This window comes from Eptatretus burgeri, chromosome 2 (assembly GCF_056783735.1).
Source record: "Eptatretus burgeri isolate ZD-2024b chromosome 2, Ebu_testis_v1, whole genome shotgun sequence".
Classification (NCBI taxonomy): Eukaryota; Metazoa; Chordata; class Myxini; order Myxiniformes; family Myxinidae; genus Eptatretus; species Eptatretus burgeri.
This window is the reverse complement of record NC_140962.1, coordinates 46,023,124-46,044,182: the sequence shown is the minus strand read 5'-3', so window position 1 is coordinate 46,044,182 and position 21,059 is coordinate 46,023,124. Positions and strand designations below refer to the sequence as shown.

General features: G+C 48.3%; 1 protein-coding gene across 2 annotated transcripts; it reads left to right on the top strand.

Annotated features, from left to right (window-relative positions):
• The first annotated feature begins 220 nt into the window (after nucleotides 1-220).
• Nucleotides 221-20,115, top strand: SARAF (store-operated calcium entry associated regulatory factor). 2 transcript variants are annotated; one of them, XM_085869223.1, is made up of 6 exons: nucleotides 221-492; nucleotides 2,719-2,900; nucleotides 3,030-3,486; nucleotides 3,631-3,769; nucleotides 3,864-4,000; nucleotides 19,601-20,115. In XM_085869223.1, exons 1-6 carry the CDS (start codon nucleotides 264-266, stop codon nucleotides 19,624-19,626), a joined length of 1,170 nt encoding a protein of 389 aa, XP_085725349.1. In that variant the 5' UTR covers nucleotides 221-263; the 3' UTR covers nucleotides 19,627-20,115. The 2 variants fall into 2 exon arrangements, with proteins under 2 accessions (XP_085725349.1, XP_085725348.1); XM_085869222.1 differs by having other exon boundaries at nucleotides 222-492; nucleotides 3,858-4,000.
• The last annotated feature ends 944 nt before the right edge of the window (nucleotides 20,116-21,059 follow it).

Sequence of the window (21,059 nt, the reverse complement as noted above, 5' to 3'; positions counted from 1 at the left end):
TTTGTCCGAATGTGTTTGCAATCCGACTGCTGAAGGCGGTGTATAACCGTGACTAAAGTAATTGGTTAATATTTTTCTCTGAGCCTCGATGAATAAATCATGTCGAGAAATCTATATATTGATGATGTACAAATTTAACTCTCTGTTATTGACCAATCAAAATGCAGGCGTTCACTTTCCTCATCGACCATGACGTTTTCACTTGCGGCCAATGGGCTCACAGTTCAGATCGGTACGACGCGTCATGTTTCCGGGTGCGCGTGATGACGTCACGAATATCACCGATTCAGCCAATGCGCTGCCGCGACGTGTTACACCGTCGTTGCGTCGTCGGTGCGGTTCTTCCTCTTCGCGTCGAAGAGTGTGGTGGCTTGTTCCTTGTTATTGGGTTCAGTTCGCGCCTTCTTTGTTTTCCGGATTTCCAAACGATGACTTTGAGCCGTTTGTTGCTGCTGTTCGGTAGTTTTGTTTGTGCGTTATGTGTTGGCCCAGGTGAGTTTGGGGTTCATCTCGGGAGAGCGATTCCCACGGTTTTCCGTTGACAGGAATTATTTATTATGTAATCGGGTTCGTACGTGACACCATAATATGTCACGTGACGAGTTTGAGGTTTGTGGTGGACAATTGTTTGTACGTTTTGATTTCCCACTGGCTCACTTCGTCCGATGAACCAGGTTTCAGGCTGGGTGGTGGATCGGGATTGTTTTATGAGGTAAAAGCAAGTGTGGAACTCGTCTCAGGTTACATGTTTGGTGAAGAAGAATCTATCTATTTATTATGTACACGTGGTGAGGGACAGGGAACAGGGGCTGATGCTGATCCGAGGAATTGACCGTTTTTTTTTTTTTCCTGTATACACAGTCGAGCTCGTGCAGCGAACGGATCGGGACGTAACAGCTAAAAACAAGACAGAAAACACGCATGTATTGGGGGGTGGGGGGGGTAACGAAGGTAGAAAAGATCATGGTTTTGGATTGGGGATGATCTGAGATTATGATGAACAGCTGTCTTGACCTTGAGGGAAGAATGAGGTCAAAGAGGATGTGAAGATTGATTCCACAGGTAGGGAAAAGGGAGGAAGAAATGAGTGGAGGTGTGTTGCCTGGTGTTGGCTCAGTGGTTAGGGTGGTGGCTTGGGATCCTAGGATCCTGAGTTCAAGCCCTGTCGGCCGCTGAATTAATACACCAGGGAGTTTACTCAGCCTGTCATCCTTCTGAGGTCGGCGAAATGAGTACCAGTTCCAGTGTGCGTACTGGTAGAGGGGCACTGCAGCAGCGACACAGTCGCGCTTCAAGAAATGAGAGCTACCGCAGCAGCTAAGCTGCCATACGACCACCACCACCAGTGGAGGTGTGCAGTGAACTTCAATTTAGGTAGTTTCACCAAGAGGGGATGATGGTGGACCGTGTGAGCCCTGCAGAAATCTTGAGGGAAAAGCGAGGGGGGTGGAAGTGGGCAGAGCGTGCAAGACCAGAAAGGAGGCAGGAGAAGACATGGAGACCATCGACCTGTCCACGATGGCAAAGTGATCGACTCGGCTTCATCGTGAGAGATTCTAATAATCTTCAAAGCCTCGATTTCCACAGCATCAAGCTGAGCAAGATGTGAAGCAAGGCAGCCAGCCCCGAGTGGAGAAGTACGTACTCCATCAACCTGTGGATGAAGGCTTTGTAGATGGACAGTTCAGGTGTGGCAAGGAAGGACTTTGTACGATGGAGAATGCCCAATCAGCGGCTGGCTTTGGAGGCTAACTTCGATATGTGGTTTGCCCAAGATAAAGATAAAGACGTTTTCTACATTATCAAACCTTGTTTCAACGCATCCATCACGCTCACTACGATATGAAGGATGTAAATCGAAACAAAAAAGATTAAAAAAAAAACTGAGTTTAGTTTGCGAAAACACACACACACACACACCTCAAAAAGTTGTGGGTGGATTCGGAATAAATTTCGTGGACAGGTTGGGTGTGGGACAGGATGAAATGATAAGATTTTAATGAAGATCCGGATACTATAATTTTTCACCAATGAGATGAAACGGAAGACCAAGCAGGAACCCGAAGAAGTAAAGAGCAAAGATTGAGTCATCAGGAGGAACCTGGGTAGGATTCAGGTTTCAGCCGTGACTCCCCAACCCTCAAACCCATCCAGGCGCAACCAAGTGAGCCTTACAGAAAAAATTTCTGCAAGAATTCACTTCTTGGAGAGAGATAACGAAAGAGAGGAATAGAAAGTAAAAGATGAAAATGAGGAAAAAGCAAGAATTAGAATGAACAAAGAATTATGGAAAAAAAAATTACAAAGAAGTATGAAAGGAACAAGGAACAAAGATGTCGGGAAGAAGCCGGACAGATAGATTTCAGTAGTTACTCCCCAGGCTCAAATGTAGCAGCGTGTACAAGCGACCAGAGAGATAGGACCAAAAAATGATATATAACATATCTCAAAAAATTATGGACTGATTCGGTCGAGGCTTGGAGGATGAGTTGGGTCGGTGACAAAAACAAGCCGATTGGATTTTGGAGGTCCGGGTCCAGTTCCGGCCCATCATTGGGATACAAAATGTAAACTGTTCAGCCTGGCGGGGTGTGGGGGGGGGATGCCCTCTACTACTGAGTGCCATTCCAGCTTTGATGTATATGGTTTTTATTTGCTGTGTTGTATTCTTTTTCTACCTTCACTTTTCCTCATCTTATCTCCTTTCTTGGCATGCAGACCGTGTACTGCTGTCTGATGTGCAGGCACTTACTTTGCGCCGAGGTGCATTCACTTCAGCACGACGCTCTGCTCCTATTCCTCATCTGCGCTGCATTGGCGGCTCAGCTGGCTGCCCTGCTGCAAGTGAACCCGATGTGGTCCAGTGCATGAATAGAGGATCAGATGGCCACGACATACAGGTAATGCCAAATACATATTTTTTGAAAGTTTGTTTTCTTTCTTGTATGAATACTCAAACAAAATTGTGTAAATAACAGTTCTTTAACCCCCCCCCCCTTCACTACTCCACCCCACAACCTGCACCCCAGTGGGAATGCAAGGCGAGCATGGAGTCAATGTACCGCTTTGGAAATATTGAGGTTTCTTGTGAAGGGTATGATTACCCTGATGATCCATATATTCTTCAAGGATCCTGTGGCCTCGAGTACACCCTGGAATTGACCGGAAAGCAGTCCTGGTATGGGTCACGTGACGGTGGCGGTGAATATGGTTGGCGCAACCCGTCTCCTTCTGGAGGCTTGGGCCAAGGGATGTCTGATGGAATGTCATCACTAGCTATTTTGCTGTTACTTGCTGGTGTTGCCTTCGTCATTTACAAGATGTTATTGGCCCCTGGAAATAGCAATGGTGGAGATTCTGTGCCAGGAATGGGACCTGGAATTGGGCCTGGAATAAGACCTGGAATGGGGCAAGGCTATGGAACTGGTCCAGCTCATCCACCTCCACCTCCCTCCTATGGCTTTAAAGAAGAGTACATGCGACAAGGTATGAATGGACATTTTATTTGATTGATAACGATTATGGATTACAACCCTTTATTTGTTTACGAGTCCTGTTAAAACTTGTTTTAATAATATTCATTTTGAATGGCTTCTTTTTTTTCTCAATCGCTGTTTTTCTTTAATTCAGAGCCACCACCATCTTATGAGCAATCAAACAGAAATTCCTCTAGACACAGACAGGCCTCATCCGGGTCTGGGTTCTGGACAGGGCTCGGAACAGGGCTTGGAACAGGAGGGCTCATGGGTTATCTGCTGGGTAACCGTGGGTAAGATATTGATGGAAGTGTCACTTTTTTCTTTTCTTGCATTGCAAAGATTTGAATTACATAAATTTATCTATATTTTCCTCACTAGTTCCAGCAGAAACAACTGGTTTGGTTCAAGCTACGGTGGAGGTTCAAGCTATGGTGGAGGTTCAAGCTACGGTGGAGGTTATAGCTCCCGGACCATGCATCCGACCTTCAGCTCTACCCCACCAGCTCCTCGGACTGCTTCTGGTACGATTTCCTTCTCCCCCCCTCCTGATCTTCTGGCATTGAAAATGCAATCACAACCTTCATTGATCGATTGGCACTTTAATCCATTTTCCTAAAAAAGAAACTTTATTGAAGTAGTTTTAATTAAAATTAAAAATACAGTTCTTTATTACTAAGCCATATGTACGTATGCATCTGTCAGATTTTAATTTTGTCGTCTTTAGTTTGTTGAAAATTGTTTTTTTTGAGTTAAAGTGCTTTTCACATCATAGATACGATGTATAGTTTATGGAGGTTATGCAATTTTATTTAGAGACTCTATTTCAAATGATTTCCACGTGATGTATTTGCATGGCTTGTTATACGGATCTGGTATATGAGGAAGTATAACTAGATATCTGTGATGGCCAAGGTTCAGCCCCCCACGACGATCTAATGAAGGCCTCCCCCCCCCCCCCCCGCAGACCGCCATATGACCTTGACCTTCAATATTTAGTTAATGTAAAATTGTAAATGAAGAAAATGTGTTGCCATCCACAATCTATCTATAAAACTATCATGAAAATCAGAGTAAAATTATTCAAGTTATCAAAAGTTTGTTAATTTGGTCACAATCCGAAAAAAGCAGGTCAAGGACACGAATCGGATTTCAGATGCACAACTTCATTGTTAAACATTCACAAACTAGAAGGGCACTTGCAAGAGCACATGTCACGTAATACCTGATCCGCAAGATCATATCGGGCCCATTACATTTTTGAAATATCATGCCATCTCGTCATTTTTGAGCCCCATTTCTCAATGGTGAAGAATCACTTAAAAATTTAATCATTCTCATATCCGGATTCGGATCTTCACCAAAATTGAGTCGATTCTTCCTTGTCACACACCCAACGTGTCCCCCAAGTTTCAGATATCATGAGATAGATATTATATATATATATATATATATATATATATATATATATATATATATATATATATATATATATATCAGACAACCTGTGAACTCGTTGGGTTCCCATTGTGACAGCGGTTGATTTTTAAAAAAAAAAAATCATTCCAAAAAAAAAAAAAGATAGCTCCAGTGAACTATACCACTGAGGTTGTTTGCATTGATCAAATACTCCCGAAGAGTTCTTGACTAAATCGGAAATTGATTTTTAAAATAATTTTTTCGTTGCCCGATTTGAACGAAACTTGATACTGCACACCGCAGGAGAATGGTGGATAAGGTGGCCCTAAAATTTTTACACTATCATGTACCGTTTTGGCTGTATTTTGGGAACATGCATACATGCACATACAAGATGAGAGTTTTCGTAATATATAAATAGATATGAGTTTAGCCCTATCTCAATGGTGATGAATCACAAATTATAGCATCTGGATCTTCACCATAATCGAATCAATTCGTCCTTGTCATGTACCCAACCTGTCCACAACTTTTGAGATATCCTGCACACAGACAGACAGACAGACAAAGGGGTGAAAACATAACCACCTTCACCTTCAGTGGCAGAGGTAAAAATACTTGAGGAAAAAGTTGAAATATTATTGTTTTGGGAAAAAGTTCAGGTGAAAGCAGCTCTGTTTCTTCTGCCGTGGCAGTTCTTACGATTATGAATGGCATTGCTTAAGGTCCCTCGGCCCACGAATGGGTTAACAGGAGCAAGCAATCGTTTTGTATTTTCAAGATCACATCAATCAAACCCATGGCATAGAGATAGGCGATCTATCTCCTGGGTGAATGCACCTCGGCGCAAAGTAAGTGCCTGCACATCAGACAGCAGTACACGGTCTGCATGCCAAGAAAGGAGATAAGATGAGGAAAAGTGAAGGTAGAAAATCTATCAACCCAGAGATCCCTCACATCTAAAATCTTGTGCTCTTGCCTTCATGGAGCTGGGACTGTGCAGTCTTCGATAATGTGTTTGTGTGTGGGATGGCTTGGTAAGGCCAACAACTTGTCTGTGAGGTAAGAACAAGCCTTTTGCTTTGGCTTGATTTCAGGAGTTGCCAATTCTGATGCTGAGAGCTTTCAATTCCACGGAATCCAGGAGACAATGTGATGCTAAGGAGCCAGTCCATAGGGGGAGCAGTACTCCACTGAGCTGCAGACAATGGCATTAGACCATCATTCTGATATATATTGTTGTGGTTACCAAATTCGCAAACCACCATTCAGGTCCCTTAGGTGAGGTATCTCGGTAAGTGTATGTGTAGTTAGGCCCAAACCCGTTGTCTAGTGGGAATACATGTCATTTATGCGTGCTGCGACTCTTCAGGATAGCCGTTTTTCTTTTACTATCTTTAATTTGGACCAACCGCCATTGTTACCACCACCAACCACCACATCAACCACCCACCGCGGCGCCGCTTCATGTCACACCTCGCAACCGTCGCATCGTCACCGTTCTTGCGCCGCTTGTGGGTACCGGTGTTGGACTCGTGCAGGGCGCGCACCGAACAGCGTGTACAAAACCACGGATTTTCCACTTCAAAAACGGATCAAAAACGACACACGCCCACTTTTGTTCCGTCCAATCGGTGAGCGAGGGGCGATTTGGCCCCGCCCCCAGGGCGTTGGAGGGCGATCGATATATGCAAATTTATGGATCAAAAAGCATTCACGCCCACTTTTTCTCGGGCCAATGGGGAGCGAGGTGAAAGGTCGAAGGGAGGGGGTCAAAGATGAGAGAGCGAAGCCACGGGGCTGATATAAGCGACCGCGTTCGTCAGTCAAGGAACAGAGAGTTAAGACTTCGCGGGCGGTGGAGTTGGCAAGAAGGAGCTGGTCGTCGTCGTGTGCGTTGGAGTCGGAGCGGAGGGGACGGAGCTGTGGAGAGGCGGCGAGGGCAGACGAGGGGGTGCTCGCGTCGTGCAGGGAGCTGCACCCCAGGGAGGCCGACAGCGCGACCTGGCCGAGGTGGAGACGCTCGTCGCGGGACACGAGGCAGAGTAGGAATCCTCTATACCCCGAGCATCAGCAACCCCCTCCTGTTTCCCCCCGCGCTGAGATAGGGGGTGGGAAGGGGGCCCCCTTGGTCGCACTATCAGACACTGTCCGCGCGGCCCGCGGAGTTGAGGCACCATCGCCGCTCCGCGTCTCATCACCAGACGGGTAGGCCCGACCCGGTCCCGGCCTCAGGCCCGCCTCATCCTTGAGGGTTCTCTATTCTTTTCCTTGGTTTTGGGTATGTGTTGTCGGCGCCGTCTGTGAAGTAAAATTGTATAAGTGTTGCCGTGTGCTCGTGTAATCGGTATTAGATCTGCATTGTCGCATTTGCTTTTTGTGTAAATTGCATTGTGTTTTTCTTTTCTGTGTGCTTTTGGTGGAATTGAATATGTGTGCTTTCCGTTCGTCGCGAATAAATGTGCTTTGTGTTGAACTGTTTCCCGCTTCGCTTCGTCATTTCTTTCATTGAATCCTCATCTTGCTTCACGTAAAGGGTTGGTAGTGGGCTGAATACGCCCGATAATTAATCGAACCGTCGAGGTCGACAATAACACCGCTCGGTTATCCCGATAGTACGGAACAGGTCGCTTAAGTGGCCCGTGTCCGAAGTCGACCTGCGGCGAGGTGCGATCGCCCGGTCTACCCTCCGCGTGGGTACTTAGGTAGGTCGAATTTGGCGAGCAACCCTATCCCACGCGGGGGCTGATTGGCTCGATCGCGGTGAGACCGAAAGGTCCACCCGTGACTGGTTCCCGGCGTTAGTCCGAGAGGGTCACGACTGGATTGTCCGTCCGGTGGGCGACGTGCCGCGATTCGAGTTACGTGGCCGTCAGCACGCCGGCGGGCGCGAATCAGTAACACTGGTGTCAGGTCGTGCGATACAAATCCATCGCCCTCCTCGCGGCACTGGTATCAGAGAACAGGAAAACGGGCTCTCCTGTCTCCAGCTAAATTCACGGGAATCGGTCCAGGGGTGAGAGAAGCGACCCCCGATTCCCTCCAAATTACGAGCGAGCGAAATTAACCCTTCACGAGAAGCAAGATGGCGTCTCAAGGCGAGCGGGAGCCGGGGTATTAGAAATGTATATGTGTAGTAATGTAGAGTCCATGGTCCAGGATGGAATCCCCATGCAGGAAATGTTGATTGTGCAGGAACACGGACTCGCCCAACTGAACCCAGAGCCCGAAATGGGTGCGGCAGCGGCCGTGGTGTATGACACCTCCCCCCCCCCCTCTCCACCAAAACCCTTCCCCAACCCCTGCCGAAACGGCTCACTCAAGCGCACCCGACATGGCCCAGCTATGCGCCATGCTGGCGGCAATGACAAACGAAATGAAAGGAATGAACGAAAAGATGGATGCGAATACACAACAAATGAACGAAAAGATGGATACAAACACAAATGGAATGAAAAACGAAATGAACAAACAAATGAACGGAATGGAAGCAAACATGAAGGAAGAAATGAAAAAGCTCCGGGGTGAGACGCAGAACATGGGCCGATGCCTGCAGGCGGGCATGAAGGCCGTGACCAGGGAGCTGGGAATGGCGACTCCACGTGTGGGAGCAAACGAGCTGGAAGGGGGTGCAACGGCTGACAGGCCCGCGGTGGAGGCGGGTAAGGAAAAAGTAATTCGGGAGACAAGAGACGAGGTGAAAGTAATTGCGAGGGAGAGAAAAGAACAATTAATACGGAGAGCAAGGATGAGGTACGCGGAGATCGTGAAAGAGCAAGGAGTGAAAAACAGGGAAGGACGGGAGCGACTTAAAGAGAAAGCAAGGTTGACCTACATAAAGATAAGGGAAAGACGCCAGAAAGAAGCGGAGACGAAGAGACAGGAGGGGACAACAGAAACTTATAAATGTATAGAGACACGGGAGACAAAAAAAATAGAGAGACTGCATGATAATGACAAGGTAAGTGACGCACACACACACACGGAGGTAGTGGAGGATAATGGGGGTGAGCTCGCGGAGCGTGTAGGGACCCAGTGCGAGCACCTGGATGGCCTCCTCCAGGAACGAGGGGAGGGAGTATGCCCCCTTGAGGCGAGTCACGACCAGGTGAGTTCGGTCGTGCTTTGCAAGGTTGAGGGGAGGGGTGCTGTGGACGGGTGCACGGAGAGCTTGGGGGGTATAGAGGCCCCGGAGACCCTTGTGGGGACACGAATCCCCAGTGTGGTTGTCCCTGTGTGTGTGGTGTAAGGTGTGAGTGCGTCCCAGTGTGTGGAAGCGACCCCGTGTGTGAGTGGTGTGGTGGCGATGGTGCCGGAGTACGTGCTTCCCAGCACGCCGTGTGTGGATGAGGCACGGAGTGTGAGTGAGGCACCGCGGGTTAGTGCCCCCGCGTGTGTGGGTGAGGCACCGTGTGTGGAAGAGACCGCGTGTGTGAGTGTCGCCGTGTGTATGAGTGAGGTACCGCGGGTGAGTGCCCCCGCGTGTGTGAGTGAGGCACGGAGTGTGGATGAGGCACCGCGGGTGAGTGCCCCCGCGTGTGTAAGTAGTAGGGTTTGTGTGAGTAGTGAGGCACGCGTGGGTGAACGGCCGTGTGCAAGGGAGACCGTGTGTGTGAGAGAGCGGTATGTGAGGGAGATGTCGGTGGGCATGCGGGAGCACGCAGCCGCGTCTCCCGGTGTGAATGTAATGGTGTGGAGTGTGAGCGTCGTAACACGCAGGTGTGCGTGGGTTGAATGGCGACGACGGCGACAGAGGAACGAAAGCCGAGTAGCGGCTGTAGTTGTTTCGGGGACCGTGCCGGGTTCACCCAGCAGTGAGCACGCGGTCCGTGCTGTCCAACGCACGAGACCGCCACGTGCTCGCTTGCGAGAGTGAAGTCCCCGTCCGGAAACGCACGCGGTGGATTTGCCGATCCCGCGGATGGACAAAGTTTCGGCAGGATAACGGATTTGGACCGGATGGGTTCTCCACGCGATCGTGTGTGTTAAGCTCCAACGGGCAAAGCACATGTGTTCGCGTGGGGAACCCCTCGAGACGTGGGGCTTGTGTTTTTTTTTTTATGCGCATGGTGACGTCATGGCTGCACGTGGGGTTGGAATCCGGCAGGAGGGGTATCTCTGCCGGATGGAACCGTCCAAAGAGGGACGAGGAACACGTGCAGCTGCATGACGTCACGGGCAGGTGCAAAGTGCGCGAGTTGCCGCGCTGGTGATGCGCATGAAAAAAAAAAAAAAAAATAAGCAAACCTCACTTTCGGGTGCACAGGACTCCTGGGCAGGGGGTGGAAGACTCCCTTACCCTGGGCACAGGATGGAAACTAGTTAGGGGGAAGGGTTAGCTTAGTTAGACCGACTTCATGGGGCAGGGGTAAGTCCTCATGGAGTCCGTGGAATGGATTAGTTAGAGGGATTTAGTGAGCTTTAGGTTGGGAAATAAAATAATTAATGGGATTATTTGAGGACATGGACAGACTTGTGAATGTGTAGAGGGGACGTAGCTTAGCTACGTAGTGTTAAAAGGAACGTGCTATAGTTTAAGGGACGACGTGGGAGCACGAGTTAGTTAGGGGATGTAGTTAGGAGGATGGCAGAGTTCAGCGGTGTGTGTGTTGAAGAGTTGGTGAGTTGTGAGGTGAGTACTTGATGAGTGAGTGAGGCCAGCGGGTCTGTGTGAGTGGAGCGAATGGGGAATGCATGGTGCGATGAGTGATTGGGGGGGAGGAGTGACTCCCGCCCAAGGGACCCCGGGGTCAGTGTAGAGTGAGTTAGGGGGTTAGTCAAATTGAAAAATGGAGGTCGTTTTGCTGTTGGTGGGAAAGTAGGCTCGAGACCCATTTGGAGGGGTGCAGGAGCCCTGTTGACGGGCTTGGGAGCGTGGCTGCGAAAGGTGAGTATCGCTGAGTGGGTACCCCGGGCACCAGGCTAGTCGGCCGTGGTAGGCCAAGGGCCCATGGGGGGCCGGGATAGCGTAGTGGGCACGGGTGCGCCTGCTTGGTGCGGGGGCCCGGGGCGCCATTAGCCGCGTGGGCAGTGTTGTGGGCACGGGTGACCCTCGGAAAGGGGCCCGGGAGGCCGGCCTGCCACGTGTGCGTTTCAGGGGAGGTGCCATGGGGGGCATTCCCCGGTGTTAGGGAGCTGGTAGGCTCGGAGGCAGTGTAGTGCCCGGGGGTGCCATAGCGGGAGAATCGGCAGAGGGTCGTGCCTGCCAAAGGGAGCCACATGTCCCAGCCAGGAGACCGTGTGAGGGCACGGAGAGAAAATTGGGGGGCGAGGCCCGAAATTGTGAGGACACCAACACAGGCGACGGGAATCTGGGTTGTTAGAACCAATAGTTTAAGCGAGAGGCGCTTGTTGAAAGCCCCGGGGTAGTTTAACAGTTAAATGGTTAGGGTAGATTAGGAGATGTACCCCTCCGCACCATCCATCCCCTCGCTCTCGTTGTGGGCCGCTGGACCCACTTTGGTTATAGATCGCCGAACTCTGGGGAGGCCATTCTGAGGCTTGAGTTGGGCCTCGGCACAGGACGTTAGCTCTCCCTTATTCCCCTCCGGGAAGGGAACGTAGGGGTTGGGAGTAGGCTAGGTGACAGGATAGGTTAGCCGAACAAAGACGATAAAGGGGGTTAGGGGACGATTTATAGAGGGGAAGTAAACATAAAAATAAAAAAACAAGTTGGGGCTAAATTGGGGTTTGACAAATTAAGGGAGTGGGTATGTACAGTGACAGGCAAAGGCGATAGGTGGGAGGGAGACAGGTAGGTAGGTCCGAGCCCACCTTCCAAGTGGCCAGCACCACTGCACTCCCTCCACCAACCTCCACTGAACAGCAAAAGCTGGCCAGCTTCATCTGCTGGCTGTGTTGCTGCAAGGCCTGTGCCGGCCCACTTCATCTGCCGGCTGGCTGTTTTTCTTCAAGGCCTGTGCCGGCCAACTTCATCGGCAGCTGTTGTTTTGCTGCGAGGCCTGTGCCGGCTGGATCGTCTGCAGCTGCTGTGCTGCAAGGCCTGTGCCGGCCAGTTCATCTGCTGGCTGTTTTTCTTCAAGGCCTGTGCCGGCCAACTTAATCTGCAGCTGTGGTACTTCAAGGCCTGTGCCGGCCAGTTCATCTGCGGGCTGTGTTTGCCTGCAGCGGCCTTATTCTGTGGGCTGTGTTTGCCTGCTGCCTTTGCCATGCCATGCCCACTGCCCATGTTCACCAGCCCCGTTCAATTTTTGCTTTGCCCCACCCCCCTGTTCATTGCCATGTGCGCCAGGATCAAGGCAACAGTTTGCAAGCTGCAAGAACTGCCCTGCTGGCAGCAACAACACGGGCCTGCAGTGGCGGCCCGTGCACCGTGTTTGTGTCCATCCATCCATTCGTTGTGTTCATTGCGTGTGCCACTTGAGCTGGCACGGAGACTGCGTTGTGCAGCCCATGCACCGTTGTGGTTCACTGCGTTCAGTTCAAAAGGGAAGGCCTTGGACTGCGTGTGAGCAGCCAGCCACGTGCCCTGTCACCTGCATTGTTTTGAGCCAGAGACTGCATGCGAGCAGCCTGGCTCCCTGCTAACTGTTTTCTTTTGCAGAGTTCAGTGATCCTGGGCCATGGTTTAGTGTAAAATTTGTAAGTTAAGGTTAAGATGTACTGTAAATATGAGTGCGCCCCCGGCATGTCTGTCTTAGCGCCGGCAATTTTATTTAAGTCGTCCGTGTGAGTGAGTTTGTTTAGATAGTTACGCAGCCCTTAGGTTATTTATTTTGGGGACACGAATTCCATGAATGTCGCACTCAGGGATCCGGAGGTAAAATGTACTAGGGGAAAACTACACATGATGTCACACGAAAATTTGACGACTCGGGACGAGTCTGTAAAAAGGGGAGGGGGTAGTGTTGTGGTTACCAAATTCGCAAACCACCATTCAGGTCCCTTAGGTGAGGTATCTCGGTAAGTGTATGTGTAGTTAGGCCCAAACCCGTTGTCTAGTGAGAATACATGTCATTTATGCGTGCTGCGACTCTTCAGGATAGCCGTTTTTCTTTTACTATCTTTAATTTGGACCAACCGCCATTGTTACCACCACCAACCACCACATCAACCACCCACCGCGGCGCCGCTTCACGTCACACCTCGCAACCGTCGCATCGTCACCGTTCTTGCGCCGCTTGTGGGTACCGGTGTTGGACTCGTGCAGGGCGCGCGCCGAACAGCGTGTACAAAACCACGGATTTTCCACTTCAAAAACGGATCAAAAACGACACACGCCCACTTTTGTTCCGCCCAATCGGTGAGCGAGGGGCGATTTGGCCCCGCCCCCAGGGCGTTGGAGGGCGATCGATATATGCAAATTTATGGATCAAAAAGCATTCACGCCCACTTTTTCTCGGGCCAATGGGGAGCGAGGTGAAAGGTCGAAGGGAGGGGGTCAAAGATGAGAGAGCGAAGCCACGGGGCTGATATAAGCGACCGCGTTCGTCAGTCAAGGAACAGAGAGTTAAGACTTCGCGGGCGGTGGAGTTGGCAAGAAGGAGCTGGTCGTCGTCGTGTGCGTTGGAGTCGGAGCGGAGGGGACGGAGCTGTGGAGAGGCGGCGAGGGCAGACGAGGGGGTGCTCGCGTCGTGCAGGGAGCTGCACCCCAGGGAGGCCGACAGCGCGACCTGGCCGAGGTGGAGACGCTCGTCGCGGGACACGAGGCAGAGTAGGAATCCTCTATACCCCGAGCATCAGCAACCCCCTCCTGTTTCCCCCCGCGCTGAGATAGTGCGACCAAGGGGGCCCCTTTCCCACCCCCTACCAGACACTGTCCGCGAGGCCCGCGGAGTTGAGGCACCATCGCCGCTCCGCGTCTCATCACCAGACGGGTAGGCCCGACCCGGTCTCGGCCTCAGGCCCGCCTCATCCTTGAGGGTTCTCTATTCTTTTCCTTGGTTTTGGGTATGTGTTGTCGGCGCCGTCTGTGAAGTAAAATTGTATAAGTGTTGCCGTGTGCTCGTGTAATCGGTATTAGATCTGCATTGTCGCATTTGCTTTTTGTGTAAATTGCATTGTGTTTTTCTTTTCTGTGTGCTTTTGGTGGAATTGAATATGTGTGCTTTCCGTTCGTCGCGAATAAATGTGCTTTGTGTTGAACTGTTTCCCGCTTCGCTTCGTCATTTCTTTCATTGAATCCTCATCTTGCTTCACGTAAAGGGTTGGTAGTGGGCTGAATACGCCCGATAATTAATCGAACCGTCGAGGTCGACGATAACACCGCTCGGTTATCCCGATAGTACGGAACGGGTCGCTTAAGTGGCCCGTGTCCGAAGTCGACCTGCGGCGAGGTGCGATCGCCCGGTCTACCCTCCGCGTGGGTACTTAGGTAGGTCGAATTTGGCGAGCAACCCTATCCCACGCGGGGGCTGATTGGCTCGATCGCGGTGAGACCGAAAGGTCCACCCGTGACTGGTTCCCGGCGTTGGTCCGAGAGGGTCACGACTGGATTGTCCGTCCGGTGGGCGACGTGCCGCGATTCGAGTTACGTGGCCGTCAGCACGCCGGCGGGCGCGAATCCGTAACAATATATATATATATATGTTTATATATATATATATATATATATATATATATATATATATATATATATATATATATATATATATATATATATATATATTGTTGCGAACGGCCACGTAACTCGAATCGCGGCACGTCGCCCACCGGACGGACAATTCTGTCGTGACCCTCTCAGACTAACGCCGGGAGCTAGTCACGGGTGGGCCTTTCGGCCTCACCACGATCGTGCCAATCGGCCCCCCGCGTGGGATAGGATTGTTTGCCAAACTCGACCTACCTAAGTACCCACGCGGAGGGTAGACCGGGCGATCGCACCTCGCCGCAGGTCGACTCCGGACACGGGCCACTTAAGCGACCCGTTCCGTACTATCAGGATAACCGAGCGGTGTTATCGTTGGCCTCGACGGTTCCGATTAATTACCGGGCGTATTAAACCTACTACCAACCCTTTACATGAAGCAAGATGGAGATTCAATTAAAGAAAAGACGAAGCGAAACGGGAAAACAGTTCAACATGATGCACATTTATTCCGCGGCACACGGAAAGTACACATATACAATTAAACAGAATGCACATAAAGCAATTGCAACAAAAGAAACACAACAATGCAGAGATACTACCGACTACGCGAGCACATGTAAACACTAAAACAGTTTTACTTTACAGATGGCGCCAACAACACATTTACTCAAAAGTAAAAGAAAAGGCCACCCTCAAAGACAAGGGGGCAGACGGGGCCTGTGGGCCAATATTTGCGCGGGACCTGAAAGAGCGGTCAGGTCCGCGAGACCAGGTGGATCCTACCCGCGTCTTTGTGATGAGCCGCAAATGTGGCGGCGCAGCGGTGCCCCGACTTCGTGCTCCTTCGCGGGTTTCGTTGGCACTGCTTGGAGTGGGGTGGGAACAGGGCCCCCTTTTCGCACTATCTCAGCGCGGGGGAAAAAAAGGGGGGGAATTGTTGATGCTCTGGGGAAAGAGTATAGCTGGCTTGCTTGGGTCCCGCGATGAGCGATTCCACCGCGACCTCGTCGCCGACCGCAGTCTTCCTTGCCTCGGACCCGAGCTCTTCGGTCTCTTCTCCAATTCTCCTCAGCCGACTGCAGCAAACCACCTGTACGCCCTCGCCTCCCGACTCCACTCCGCGCTCCAACCCGACTCTGCCCAAAAACACTCTCCGCTCTTCTGAGGCCGACTCTGCCGAGACCGACTCGACCCAAACCGACTCTGCCGCTGCCACACTCTGCTCTCCAAAACTGACCCTACTCTCCGATTCGCCTTGCGCTCGGCGCTTTATAGGCCGGCAGGAGAACCCATATGCAAATTTCTGGATCAGAACGAGCTCGGGGGTGGAGCCACGCTCGCCCATTGGATGGAGAAAAAGGGGTGTGAACCTCCCCTGATCCTAGAATTTGCATATCTCGATTCTACACCGACGCGCCTAGAGGCGGGGCCAAACCGCCCCGCGCTTGCTGATTGGATGGATCAGAAGCGGGCGTGTAGCATTCCTGATCCGAATTCTCCTCGGAAAGGCCGCATTTTGCACTCGCGGCTCGGCGCGCGTCCCGTACGAGCCCAGGACAGCCTGACGCTCAGTGCTCCCAGGTGGTGCGGGAATGGCGGTCGAAGGAGGAGAGGTGAAGGTGGTGGAGGGTTTATGGTGGTGGTTTATAACCATGGTGCCGTTTGGAATGGCGGTGATGCGATGTTTGCGGGAGCGAGTTGTAAAGGTAAAGGTCGTGGCCGTTGGCGTTGTTGTTGTGAAGCGGCGTTGTGGTTGGTGGTTGTTGTGTGATGCGGTTGAGACGTGGTTGGTTCAAAATAAAGATAGAACAGAAAAAACGGCTATCTCAAAGGGTCGCAGCCCGAATGAATCACATTTATTCCCTCTAAACAACGGGTTTGGGGCTAACTACACATGTACTTAGAGATATCTCACCTCCGGGACCTGAATGGTGGTTTGCGAATTTCCTCAACACTATATATATATATATATATATATATATATATATATATATATATATATATATATATATATATATATATATATATGTGTATATATATATATATATATATATATATATATATATATATATATATATATATATATATATATATATATATATGTATATATGTGTTTGTATATATATAGGGGGCTGCAAAAATAGGTATACTGTAATGAATAAAAGTACAGTCCTTACTGTATACCTACTTTTGCAGCCCCCTGTATATATATACACATACATACATACATACATACATACATACATACATACATACATACATACACACACACACACAGGGTGTCGCAAAAAAATACAACTTTTCATCTGCAAAGAGGATGGTCATAACATATATTAAAAAAAAAAAAAAGATATATGGCTGGATAGAAAGCTGAAAGGTTGAAGTTCATTGCACCAATGTCAAAATTGCCACAAAAATTTAAATTTTGGTATAGAATCATCGTTTTCTTTTAGACCACATGTTCGACGTAGGCTCCGCGTTGTCTGATCACTGCCTGCAAACGTGTTGTCATGTTCTCCATCACTTTGGGAAACGTTTCCTGAGGAATGTTCTGGATTTCTCAGTGGATGTTTTCCTTCAGCTGATCAAGAGTCTGAGGCCTAGGGCTTCCATATATCCTGTCCTTGAGATACCCCCACAAGAATAAGTCTGGAGGAGTAAGGTCAGGGGAATACGGTGGCCACTCAACGTCTTCGTAGAGGGAGATAAAACGGCCCTCAAAATGTTGGTTGATAAAACGCCTTGTTTCCCTGGCTGTATGGGGCGGTGCCCCATCCTGCTGAAACCACTGGGTTCTCATCTGGATCAGGTTGTTTCTCCTACGGGCCTGTACGTAGCTCAAGCAGATAGAATTCCTGAATCATTTCGCGATAGTTCCTCTGGTTTACCGTGAAAATGCATCCCTGGTCATCCTCAAAGAAGTATGGACCAATTATCCCATACCAACCTACCGCCACCCACATGGTGACTGAGAACAGATCGAGGCACCAGTTCAGTTGATGCATTACCAGGATTTTCAGTTCCCCAGTACCGAAGGTTTTGCTTGTTTACCTCCCCCGACACGTGAGCATGGCATTCGTCCGTCATGTGAAGTTTTTTGAGGAAGTCTGCATCTTCCTCCAACTTTCCTGAGAACCAATTTGCAAAGTCTAGTCGTTTGCGTTTCTGTTGATGAGTAAGCACCGTTTCCGTTTGAATTTTGTATGGAAAGGCATGAATGTCTTGGCGAAGGATCCTCTGAACGGTGCTCTTATGAATGTTTGTCTCGGCAGAAAGTCGTCGAATTGATTTTTTTTGGACTATGAACGACTGCCTGTCTCACTACGACCTGTCCTCTTCCGACCACTGTGACCCTTGTGAAGGTCACAGATGGTTCCCACATTGGTAAACTTTGCGATGGTGCAATTTATTGTCTGAAAGTTTGGTGCATGGCGCAAGTGGATACCAAAATGTCTCGAGTAAAGACGTTGCACCTGTATGACACTTTTTTCGTCTTGCGCCAAAGTTCAACAATTTTCATCCGTTGTTGTACGGTCAGTCTTGGCATTTTTCTGGCCCTTGCTTTTGTATCAAAATAAACTTCAGGGTCTCTGCAACAAGAAATGAAGCATTAGTGACAAAATTAGTTTTTTAGGATCAAACGAAGCATTTTAAAAGTTGTGTATTTTTTTGGGACACTATATATATATATATATATATATATATATATATATATATATATATATATATATATATATATATATATATATATATACCTGTTTGGTTGGTTTTAGAGGCCATTTTGGTACATGGTAATTTCAGAAGAGAGCATAGCTGATGGTAGGGCCTAAAAGTTCCAAGTGGCTTCCAGTGGCTGACATGTTATTACTCATTATGTGAGTACACAATCCGAGGAAGCTTGAATACACGAACAAAAAATGAATTTGCATCATTGGTTCACGAGTCAGTAAGTGACCACTATATTCGTTATGGGTGTGTGTGTCTGTCTGTCTGTCTGTCTGTCTGTCTGTCCCGAGCATAGCTCCGTGGGTTTTGATAAGATCCTGATAAAAATTTGGGTGGGAGGTTTATATCATGATCTAGTTGTGTTTTCCTGAGAATTGGTGTGCTGCGCCCATTATGGGCGGAACCACGCCCAAAAAACAGCCGATTTCAAGTTACATCTTCTCTGAGGGGGTTTGTCAAATCTGACAGGGTTTCGGTAATTGTTTAGCCCAATGGCACCTGCATAGCCCCACGGAGCTCAATTTTTCATTTTCGTCCCAAGGTCAAGGTCACGAACTTGGAAAATGTCAAAAAAAAATCAATAAATTGGGCATCGAGCTCCGAGGGTTTTCAACTGTTTCGAATGAAAGTTGGTATGCAAGTGGTGCTCTTCGAGTACGACAATTTTCATCATTTACGGTTTTCCCGATTCCCGCCAGTTTGCCCGTGACGTCCCCTCGAAGGTCAAAAAATTAAAAAGGCGAACCATGTACATTGCTCATGAACCATCACTGTCTCCAGACTTGTGTATATATATTTTAATTTTTTTTTTTTTTTTGAAGCTAACGATAAATTGGTCGAACTTTTAATAGTCGTCCACAACCATACTCGACCATATTGTGGAACGTCGGTGAGGCCCTCACTTTTTCACCTGTTATTCACTTTTAAATTCATTTTCTCTGCAGTCACTTGAACGATTGACCCAAAACTTTCAAGATAGGAGCACCTACCCATGGAAATTTTTTTTTAAAGTTATATCATTACTTGATGGAAAATGTGGCTGGGGTTCCAAAAAGTCTTTTCTGCAGGCATGGGTTGCAGTTTTTCACATAGCATGAATAGACAGACTTGCTTCACTCAGTCTCAGCCTAATTATATCGGGGGTTTTTTTTTTTTTCTTATTTTGCGAGATGAATGACTTTTTAAATTTGGGAAACGTCATAATAAAGTACATTCGTCTTCGTCCATCTGAAGGTGTCACCTGAAACCTGTTGTCAATTGAGAGGAGAACATAAGTGGTCTGGTCATTTAACTTGAGTATTTAAAACTTGTTGAAAGTTTACTTGGTGTTTGATATTTATTTATCTTTGCTCTGTTGTGACATGCACTTTTTTTTTTCTGTGTGATTCCCACCGTCCTCACCCAAACTTTTCTCCATCGCTTTCTCCAGGATTTGGTGGAACGAAGCGGCGTTAATGGCAAGTTTCGACATCTTACTACAGTTAATGTAAAGTTAAAACGATCTTTTTGTCGACATGCAGAACTATTGCAGCATCTTGCTTTTTGAGGTGTGGTTGAAGTTAATCGACTTGAAATGGAATAACTGCCTCCGTAATAATCACATGCAGGTTAATTTAATTTGGGAACTCTTGTTTTGGTTGCATAACCTTTGGTAGGATTTGAATTTAATCAAATATCTGCCTTGTGTAATTGATCTATTTCCCTATTTTGATGTTTCATGTGGACATTATTTTTTCTCCCTTATAGATATGAATGTTGTGTGTGTGTGTTTGTAATTTATGTTTTAGTTGCTGTAAAGTTGCTTTTGCTATGGTAATAATTCAATGTTTTCTTGTGTAAATTGATATTATAAAGTCATTACTTTGGACTAATTTTAACATGTACTTTATAAAGCTTAAAATAAAACAGCTCTTGGATCATGGGTCACACCCATCTGACATCTCAGATGTACTTGTATAATTGCTTTTGTTACCAAAAGGTTTTCTTGCTTTTCCAGCAAATATATATTAACAACTTGTCGACATACATTATTGTAATAGGCCTTTAGTTTTGGTGGACCACAGTGTTAGGTTTAGGCTGAATTCAAAGTGTGGGGCATAAATGGTCATGACCCAAACTCTTACCTTAACCAACGGTTTTGCTTTTCCAGCAAAGTCAAAGATGATTGCATCACATACTAAAAACTAATAGAAATGAGGGTTCGTGATAAAACACAATTCTTAATCGACAAATACTGCACACGAACACTCACCAGCATTGGGCTTCAACAAAAGACCAGGTATAATATGCACTTATGCTCTACAACTACTACACTCTGGTCAACGAACAAAGGAGCTGGGTTTTCTCGGTGAAACAAAACAGACACCTGGCAAGGAGTAAATCAATTATTTGGTGAGGAATAAACTGCAGGGCTAATGGGCACTGGCACCACCGGTCAGACTGCAGGTGAGAGGTATACTCAAATGCACAGGTGAGATCTTTGTTTTGGGGTGAGGACTCTCTTTGATCCTCATGTCTCATTCCTCCAAGTTCCCCGAGTCCCTTACATCTGGCACATTTTATGGACTTACTTCAGCTCAAACTGGCATTCTTTCTCCCCTCGGTTATTCGTCACCATGGACAGTAATTAGTCCAGCCCATGCGTCACGGCTCAAGCAAGCCTCCTTGGGCATGGCGTCACTGCTGAAAGATTCAAATTAGCTCATAACAGGAATCAAAGGAAAACAGTTCTGTGGGACACTGCGGCTTGTCTAATTTATCTGTTACATTTGGATCGCGTATGTTCATTCACAAAAGTACTTGTACAGATATGGCAGTATGTACATCAATCACAACCACCCCAGGGGAGTTACCACCAATGAGAGATAAAACGACCGTTTTAACAGCCA

What these genes read in the sequence shown, in the direction of transcription:
- SARAF (XM_085869222.1), top strand. Translation starts at nt 264, where the DNA reads ATGACGTCACGAATATCACCGATTCAGCCAATGCGCTGCCGCGACGTG. An exon ending in TGCGTTATGTGTTGGCCCAG is followed by an intron (nt 493 to 2,718) that starts GTGAGTTTGGGG and finishes CTTGGCATGCAG; the next exon opens with ACCGTGTACTGCTGTCTGAT. An exon ending in TATCTGCTGGGTAACCGTGG is followed by an intron (nt 3,770 to 3,857) that starts GTAAGATATTGA and finishes TTTCCTCACTAG; the next exon opens with TTCCAGCAGAAACAACTGGT.